This window comes from Hydractinia symbiolongicarpus, chromosome 8, assembly GCF_029227915.1.
Source record: "Hydractinia symbiolongicarpus strain clone_291-10 chromosome 8, HSymV2.1, whole genome shotgun sequence".
Lineage (NCBI taxonomy): Eukaryota > Metazoa > Cnidaria > Hydrozoa > Anthoathecata > Hydractiniidae > Hydractinia > Hydractinia symbiolongicarpus.
Window position 1 is genome coordinate 8099600 of NC_079882.1, and position 9634 is coordinate 8109233.

Below are 9634 nucleotides of genomic sequence, written 5' to 3' on the forward strand. Positions count from 1 at the left end.
AGAAAGTGGAGAAGTGTGACAGTTAGATTGTAATGACACAACCTAGTTCCCCGGGCTTCGTTCCGATGTCATAGAAGATAAGAGTTACCTTGGGGACGAAGATGGTTTTGACGTTAAAACAACAGTCTAGACAAAAAGCATACACCACATCACCCATTTAAAAAAATGTTCGCTTTTCATATAAAAAGATTACGATGTTTGCTTTAAAACGTACATGTAATACGTTTTTATTACGTTATTGATGACAGATGGATGAATCTTCGCAAATACCTATGGAAAAATATTGAATGACGTGATTTAAAACAATGAGAATTTAGTAAAATTATTTTCTAATTATTGCACTTACAGAAACAAAAGGTTTAGATGTCATTAAATCAACATAGACTTTATATGGTATAACAGGATAAACATTACAAACAGGGCGAAAGCGATGAGATTGTTATTTGTGTAGAAGTAGCCACTTTTTATTTCGAAGTCAGTTGAGTATAAAAAAGAAAGTATAAACTTAAAATTTTGAGAGAGTTTTTAAATATACTTATCTTTGATCTGGAGACTAATTTGGTAATGTCGTTTATTTTATTTTTGTACATAAAGGATAAAGCGTATAAATTACCGGAAAATTTCGGTTTCCGATTAATTAAAAGTAGGGAAAAATAGTGTGGAGGTTGAACATGTTTTTGTTTTATTTTCAAGAGTTAAGTTAAATTCAATTAAAACAATGGCTGGAAGAAAAGTTGACGCAAAAAACGAAGATGTTCCCGAGGTGAGTTTAAAATCCCAGTTTGTTGTCCTTTTATTATAGCTAATTTATCTTACAAATTAATGGGAATTGGGGTAAATATAATTATTTGTACATCCGGACAACACGATTTAATTGCAGCCATAAAATAATAGGACAGGGATGGGTGAGTGACAAACTGAGAGTCTTTAGAATTCAACTCTAAAACAAGCTTCTGTGCTGCCTCGTATTGTGTTGTTAAAAAAGTATGGTAAAAAGTTTATCGAATAATAACAAAATGGCTACTATAGCTGCGAGGCGGGAGGTTTTTAACGGAAAAGAGATTATTAGACAGCAAGAAATTGGGGTTGGTATAACTTTTCTCAGTTTTGGTATGCGAGTCTGTATTAAATATTCATGCCCTGTTGTACCCTAACCAAAAAAAGGCTGGAGTGGAAGAAACAGCACACAGAAAAGCAGGATTACCAGATACCAGAGACACACAAACCAGCTAACTAGCTGCTACTACAGTCTTCTGAGATGTGTTTGTTTAATTCCCATTGAATACGAGAGTTGTGTCAATTTTAAAAATGGGGAAATATTCCTCGACTTTAAAGTCATTTGCCTTGCCTAAGATAAATAAAACACTGTTTTTACAAATCGAAAGGGCATAGAAGAAGAAGAAGAAGCTACCTAACCTAGGTATAGATGCCATGCAGTGTCATTTTTTTGCTATGCAAAATTTAGTTTTATATTGTCCCTTCTTGGTTGAAGGCAGATTACCAGTAGCTAGCACACTTTTCTTTATCAGGTGAGACTCACAGATCCGAGAAAAATCACCTAATCAGGAGGGCTACAGTAGAGTACAGGGCCACAGTAAGGTAAACCACTGGTAAAAGTTGGTTTAAAAAAAGTTGTGGGCAACCATTAAACATCCTTGAAAAAGTTTTTCCCAAAATAAAGTTTGTGAATAGATGACTTGCTATCTTGATAAATTTTTTGTTTTTATTTTTTCAGCAGGTAAAATAAAACAATTCAATTGGCTAATAATTCTCTTTAGAAGATCTGATTGGTTAAAAAATTATTTTCTTATCGCAAGTCATGTGTAAAAAAATCTTGCCTGTTGTCTTCCCACACCCAGTTCCTGCCACAACTATCCTGTTTCATATCTTCAAATCTTACCCGTGACTATGAAGGGTCCTGAGAACTAGTTTAAAATGGGAAGCTCCCATTAAACAAGGTGTGCAAGTTATCATTAAATATAGAATAGATGATGGCTGGAAGGGTGGACTTATACTCTTCAAAAATCAAAATTACTTGGCTGCATTGATATAAAATTACATTCTTTGATAATAAATCTTACCATATTCCATACCCTGTACATGTGCAATAAAATACCAATGCAAATTGCTGTGGCTGCCTGGTTACGCGGCTGCAGGGTCTTCCAATGTGATTGGCATTGGTTAGGGTTGGGGTTTTCAGCCAGGCAGTTATCATGTAGCAACAAAACCATGCAGCCACGCAGCCACTTATAATTATCAACAGAAAAAGACATCGTTGATTCTAAAATTGCTCCTTTTCGAATTTTTGAGTTTTTGACCTCACTCCTGACAATGTTAAAGAGGAATATTATGTATGTTGTAGAGAGAATATATATAACTAGTCGTTACCCTGTGGAAAATCCATGGGTTCGCCCGTCCTTTTTATACCGCATTGCATGCTTCTCGCTATTGCGCAGCTAAGCTACCATTTTGCGTGACAGACAGACAGACATATACGGGTATTATAATATAGATAGTTTCTTTTGTCTAGTTAAAACAGATTTCATTTGGGGGATAGTAATACATCTAGATGATACTAAAAATTTTGGATTAAATCCTGATATATATATACTAAAGTGTTTTACAAAGTTACCTAGCCCATACACACATTACTGATTTTTGTGCTATTCGTAACAGATAAAAAAGTACCAAATGTCATCAAAAGTTAACCAATCAGCACACCCTAGTTAACAAATTACTGCACCACTTGAACGTAATTTTACATTACGCAAGTTTTACAACCCAGCATAACGATCTCTGCATATCTTTTGTTTACACATTATGGGACATTTCTTGTTGTTTTGAACTGATTTTAAAGCTCTGTATGATGTGTTTTCTTTTTTAAAAAAATCGACTATTCATTTGTGGAAAAGGCAAACTTAGCCTTATTATATACATTTTGTATTATTTACACTGCAATATGTAATTAAATATAACATTAAATGTTACGGTGAGACATAACTAATGTTTTTCAAAATAGCTTATGTATTTAGCTCCTGTATTTAAGAATAGGTTAACAATAACATTGAAAGTATGATGATGTTTTGTTACAATTTTTTATGGGTCTTTACTCATACTTTTTAATACATTCTAAGTAAACACTGCATTATAATTTACCCAGCTCTGCCACACAATTTCATAATAATTCAAATATTTTAGATCTTATTTAATGTAAAAAGAAAAAAATTCACCTACACTATCCAAGAAAATATTCATGTTAATAAGTTGGTGGAAAATCTATTTAACGGTTTATTAAAGAGGCTGCATTAGAAAACCCTAACGAAAAGAATAAGTTGTATTATACGTATCCTGCTTTTGGATCAGTTTGCATAAAATGTAAAAAGGCAAAATGGCAAATATTCCTTCTCTTCTTAAATACATTTTAAATTATTTAAATACATTTTAATTTATTTAGCGTCATCTTGCACATGAAAGGGGGGCTGGTGCACCGTGCTTAAAATGTGGACCTGCATGTGATGGTTTAGATTTACATTTCTGGAGGTACGTAAAAGTTGTTTACGTTTGTTGGTTCTTTCACATTTCAATCTGTTACTAATGTAAAATATATATAAGAGGCTAATTTGTAAACACATTTAGGGTGAAATTTACACAAAAATTAAAAACATTAGAACAGTCGGCCTAAAATTCCTTCATAAATTAAAAAAATTAAATAAATAAACTAATATGAGTCTATATGAACGTTGATACTACCGAACATTCCTTTTCCATACACGTATTAGACATGTCTGTTGTTACAATAAGATAACTTTATCTATTTCTTCTGTATCTTCAAATCTGACCATGTTTTTCCTTGTGTTGTAAAATAAAAACATTCAAGGCTAAAAAGTACAAAAAAAAACAAGTATAACAAGTATGTAATATATAAATTATAAAATTATCGGATTGTAATTTTATGATTCTTATGATTGATGATTTTTTGTTCAGAAAAATTTGCAAGGTTTGTTACTGCAAATATGAAGACCATGATGTCAAACAGGAAGAAGAGATTCACCACGATATCGTGCGCAACATCTTTCGTAAAGAACGCGGACTGGAAGAAAACATAGGAAAGTTGGAGATTGCTGACTTAAAGAACGAACCTGTGATCGGAGAAAATGTGAAAGCAAATTTTATTCAAGTGCCAGAAGTATCATCTGCAGCTGTCGTAAGTTTTAATGTTATATGGGTATATCAATGTTTTTAGTTAAAAGTTGGAGGGACCTGTTTTCCTAAGGGCATAAATTTTGTTGTACAAAGACGTTCTTTTGGGCTGGTTCAGCTGAAATTTCTTTTCTTTTCTTTTTTACATAAACCGTGGCAGCTTTCCTAAAAACACAAAACGGAATAACCGAATCTTTCAAAAAAAAAACTGACAATTTTTTTCACAATCTTTACCTTAAGAACCTGAGTAACCTTAAGCTTCTTTTAGATGGCGAAATATTTGGATGCTATCCCTAAAGACAAAGCCGCCCATCACGACGAAGCAGGTGCGCAGTACCGAAGTAAACAGTTGGCCAAGCAGCTACCTGCACATGATTTCGATGAAGCGTTTTGCGATAACCTAACCGATGCAGAAAGAGAGAAAATGAAAAATTTTAACGAACGCAGAAATGAAGAGGCAGCTGGCCAGGGAGAGATTAAAGAAAAGACACCACAGGAAGTGACGCAATGGGTGAGTGAAATATTTCTTTTCGGCCTGTGTTTTTATTTTTATTTTGCTTTTTGGCATATTAATTTGAAAATTTACTGAAGGTAAGTGCGGTAATTGTTTCGCGAAATAGAAGATGTACGATAGTAAGGAAATACAAATCATCTTTTTTTTCTGGTAAAATTATCAAATTTATGAATTACCGCAAATTGATTTACGAGAATACGTACTCGTAAAAATATGTATGTACAATCCATGCGAATGCAAATACTCTTAAAATGGTTTACTTTAAACTAAATTTTCCATTTTCTCGTGTAGGTTTGTGAGCGATGCAACAAACACCTTCTTAGCGGAGAGGTGGCTATTTTCGCCGAACGCGCGGGCAAGGATAAATGCTGGCACCCGGGATGTTTCGTATGTTCGACATGCACTGAAATGCTTGTTGACCTTATTTACTTCTACAAGGACGACAAGATCTATTGTGGTCGGCATTATGGTGAGCTTACTCGTGTCCGTTGTGCTGCATGTGATGAGGTATGTTGGCTTTATGACAGTTTTATGATACCAGTAATTTACCAGTTTAACTTTTACTTTTAAACTTCGTTATGCATATCAGTATATATGACACTTCTTAGTATGCTTCTTTGTCCAATGAGTTTAGTTTGATAGAAATTTCGTTCTCGCAGCTATTAGCTTTTTTTATATCTTTCCAGAGCTAGTATACTATACTATTAGTAAACCTGTTTTAAAGGTATAGGCCTATATGGGAAATTAGACAGGCAAAAACATATTATATTATGGCGTGGCCACCCTTTGTAGCTACATGAATAGTATACCTTAATCATCTTTTTATTTTCCAGCTGATTTTCACCAAAGAATACACACAAGCTGAAAATCAAAACTGGCACATCAAACATTTCTGTTGTTTTAACTGCGACACGGCCCTGGGTGGACACAAGTACGTGGCGCGCGAAGAAAAGCCATATTGTATGAAGTGTTACGATCAACTATTCGCGAAGGTCTGTGCGGCGTGCAGGCAAAAGATTCCAGCTGATGGGAAACGCGTGTCTTATAAGGAAAGTCACTGGCACGCAACTGAGGATTGTTTTAAATGTGTCACTTGTAAGACGCCCATGCTTGGTCATCAATTTATATATAAGGACTCAAGTGTCTTCTGCACCCCCGCTTGTGCAAAGAAACGATAGGTTAGCTGCTAAAGGATAAAGAAGAATTATTATAGAGACTGATTAAGGAATGTTGGTCAGTATAATACACGCGATAATTAATAGTTAGGGTTTAAAAGTTTAGTGGGATAACTTTTTGGTTTACATATGTTTTTATACTGCTGTGTAGTATTCGATCAATGCCTTCTCTTTCACCCTTTATGGTTTCTTTTCGCAATTATAACGATGGTGAAACCCAAAGACGTTGCGATGACGGTTTTCAAGAAATGGTTTTAATAAAAGGGGAAATGTTACGAAGAAGACTTTGACTGGACTGAAGATAATTATTTATTGTCTAATTTAGAGATTTAACAAATTCATATGTGCAAAACGACTTTTGGTTCATGTTACTTCGCCATTGTTTTTTTAGTATATTATATACTCTTTTATTTGATCATAATAAGGTCGTATCATTTCATTTTTTTCTTCACAATTCTTTTCATTTTTTATTTAGGGTTGTGTCAATTACATTTACCCAAATAGACTTTTTCTTTTATTTTTGTTTCTGTTAGCACAGGTTCTGTATGCAAAATTCTAGAAATAAATTAAAAGGTATATTATAAAAACCTGTAATATTCTTTTCTCAATATCAGCATTTGTCGACAGGGCGCGGTTTTGCGTACCTTTTGCGAAGTATTTAAATGCACGAAGTGTGTACTTTATCAGAAGAAATAATTTAATGAATGAAATATGTAGACAAATTTTAAAAAAGTCGACTAAAGTTAACATTTCATATGCGAGTCCAAAAATGCAACGTAGTTTATACCCTGCGCTTGTCAATATTACGGTTGTTATTGTCATCTCCCAAAACAACTATCAAAACATCTAAGAAAAAGACCACAAAGACACGTCAAACCTTACCTAAAGGGAAGGACTTTACGATTTAGTCTTATTTTTAAAAATCCTGCAATCACTTTGCTCAGGGCATTAAAAGCCTCAACCTCGATCCCAGGGCTTTTTCTTCTCTTTTCGATATAAGTCCCTTACATCAAAAAAAGAAAAAAAAGACCTGCGATCGAGGTTGTTAAAACCTGTGATAAAGTAACAGAGCAAACACACACAAAACGGGAGTGTTGTTAAAAAAAGTCTTGATTTTTTGCGATGGCGTCATCAGAAACATCGCTGAAACTTGCATTACACAATTTGGATGAAAATCGGTTTGTGACTTCTTGACAGTAATGACGTCATGAATTTCTATAAGATTTTCATTTCAGAAAAATAAAATTAGTTGTTCTTTTCTTAAAAGTCTTCGTTCTGCGATATTCTGTAGTCACAAGCCTTGAATGCCATGAAACGAGATTAGTTGAGATTTACTTGGAGAGGCAACCGTCTTCCTCTCTTCCCATACCTAAAGACAAAGATAAAAAAGAAATTAAATGAATTTTGTTGTGTGATTTAATTTTTGCAGTTGATCTATCATGCACATTTTGCGAGGCGATTTTTGCGGGTTTTTGTGAAAACCCACAAATGTTCTATGGAGAATAGATTCAAATTAATTAATTAATTCAGTATGCCAGTCTATCTTGAATTAATAATGCTAATTGACGTCAAAACTAAATTTAAATGTTGTGTGCAAATAAATACAGTAGAATCTGTCATAAGCAGAAATCATCAATAAAAAAAAATTGTAGCTACGCTTTATAGAGATGTCCGCTTTATAAATATTTTGTAAAAGAGTATTGTTTTAAGAGCAAATTTTTGACTTAAAAAGGTTTTTCGAGCTTAGTTAAGCGAGTTTCTTCACACCTTAGTTTAGCGAGTTTTTTTCGAGCTTAACTTAGCGAGTTCAGGCATAAAGCATTACTCATACCAAAAAATAGAAAAGCTCTCGAATGGACATATATTAAAAAAGGTATTTGATAATATAATTAAATAAGTTGTAAACTGTCTGAAATAGAAAAATTTAAAAATACTCTGATGAAGATTTTTTGTCGTTATTCTTATTTATGTAATGTTCGATTGGGGAGTGTTTATAGTGAGAAATTTCGTGTGCAAAAACATTGTTCCTCTTATTGAGTGTCTGCTTTATAACTGTTCGCTTTATAAAGACTTTTTTGAAAGAGTTTAGCCTAAGATTTATCCGTTCTAAGTATCACCTGTCCGTCTTACAAAGCTGTTCACTTCAGCAGGATCTCACTGTATTATTTCTTCAGGGCAATAATCACCATATTTTAATATATGTGAATAGTCCGCACACTTCAACTAAATAAATTGTTCTTTTTTGATAATAACTTTATTTTATTTAATGGAAGAATTAACCCATTTCAAAATAGCGTTTAATTAAATTACCACAAATTGTAAAAGAGTTAACTCTAATCAAATTAACACGTTTGGCGCCTCGTAATGTAAAAAGGAGTACAAACAACCCAAGAAAAAGATACAACAGAGCATTTGTCAACCAGCACTGTCTTATATACACAACATATATAAAAGTCATTAAATATACGAATTAAGTGTTGGTATTACTTGACCACGGTAAGGTTATTACCTTTGTAAGTCGTAGAAATTAATGCAGATTGAATTACCGTGTAACGTAATTATTGTAGTCTAAACGAACACAAGTGGGAAATTAACGTCCACTTAATTAGCGCGCTGAAAGTAAAGACAAAAGCAAACCAAAAACAGACGTTCTGTAATAAAAAACCCATATCTGTACTGTGCCGCTAACTGACTATGTATTAGTTTCTTAACGAATCAAATACTTGTCCTACAACGCATGCGTAACATCTCCTTCGCAGGTGAAAGTTTCCTCCCGCGAAAAGCAAAAAGCTACATTTTTCTTTTGCCTGTGCAACAAAGAAAATTTAACATATTTTACCTATTTTATATAGTGTCTGGTTAACCCTTTTTTATAAACAATGGTCAATTTACACAATGTTTTTGAAATTGTCTTTAAACAATTTGCTTGAGACAAGTTTATTACAGGATTAATCATTTAAAGGGATACTACAGGACACAGGATTTTATTTAACAGACCAAGGAAGGTAGGGAAGAGTTTTTTTTTACATGCAGGCTTGAAATATACTATCAAATCACTAAATTATAAACAATTCGTGGGAAGATACAATTTAACACCGCAATACTTTCGTTAAAAGCCCCTTTTACAGAGACACACTCTTTTAAAGAAATACTTTTCCCAGGAATTTAAATAAATCCTTTCTTTTTTAAACGCCCTCGTCTATTTTGTTGCACTAGAGTTAACAGAAGCCATAGCTTGTTGAGTACAGGAATAATATTGAAGTTATTCAGAATTCGTGTCTATAGAAACCTGCATATAGTACTTTTAACATACACAAGACTGAATTACATCATGTATCTTCTACTATTATAGATAGTCGAATAAAAAAGGTCTTTAATAACGCTCTTTTCAAATAAATGCCATTCAAAAATGTAGTAAACACCCTTCATACTTCACTTCATGATTTTTTCGAAAATAAAATTTATTAAAAGACAAACTTGTTCGGGAAGATAATCTTGTCCCAGGAAGACAAGCTTGTTCCCCTAGTTTCACAGGGCGCTAATAAAGAACTTCGTCCGCAGGGGTCCTTGTCTGTTTGGGGAAGTAACCGCTAGCGACTTTGTTATCAGGCAACAAACCCTGGGGACAGAAAAATCATTCAACAAGCAGTTTGATACAACTTCACGTAAGCGTAAGCATATATTTTTAAGAGATCTTTTTTTTACCGTGTTTTCCAAAATCGATACTGTCACGCCCTCTGTAGGG

The 9634-nt window shown here is 33.5% G+C and overlaps 1 protein-coding gene across 2 annotated transcripts; it reads left to right on the top strand.

Moving 5' to 3' along the window:
- The first annotated feature begins 414 nt into the window (after positions 1 to 414).
- On the top strand, positions 415 to 6476 carry LOC130654824 (testin-like). 2 transcript variants are annotated; one of them, XM_057457462.1, is made up of 7 exons: positions 415 to 561; positions 694 to 763; positions 3455 to 3540; positions 3985 to 4204; positions 4469 to 4711; positions 5006 to 5221; positions 5548 to 6476. In XM_057457462.1, exons 2-7 carry the CDS (start codon positions 719 to 721, stop codon positions 5890 to 5892), a joined length of 1155 nt encoding a protein of 384 aa, XP_057313445.1. In that variant the 5' UTR covers positions 415 to 561; positions 694 to 718; the 3' UTR covers positions 5893 to 6476. The 2 variants fall into 2 exon arrangements, with proteins under 2 accessions (XP_057313445.1, XP_057313444.1); XM_057457461.1 differs by lacking the exons at positions 415 to 561; positions 694 to 763 and adding an exon at positions 964 to 1085.
- The last annotated feature ends 3158 nt before the right edge of the window (positions 6477 to 9634 follow it).

Excerpts from the sequence above, each read along its gene's own strand:
- LOC130654824 (XM_057457461.1), top strand. The coding sequence starts at position 987 with ATGGTAAAAAGTTTATCGAATAATAACAAAATGGCTACTATAGCTGCG. Across the intron at positions 4,712-5,005 it reads CACAGGAAGTGACGCAATGG|GTTTGTGAGCGATGCAACAA; the intron begins GTGAGTGAAATA and ends TTTCTCGTGTAG. Across the intron at positions 5,222-5,547 it reads GTTGTGCTGCATGTGATGAG|CTGATTTTCACCAAAGAATA; the intron begins GTATGTTGGCTT and ends TTTATTTTCCAG.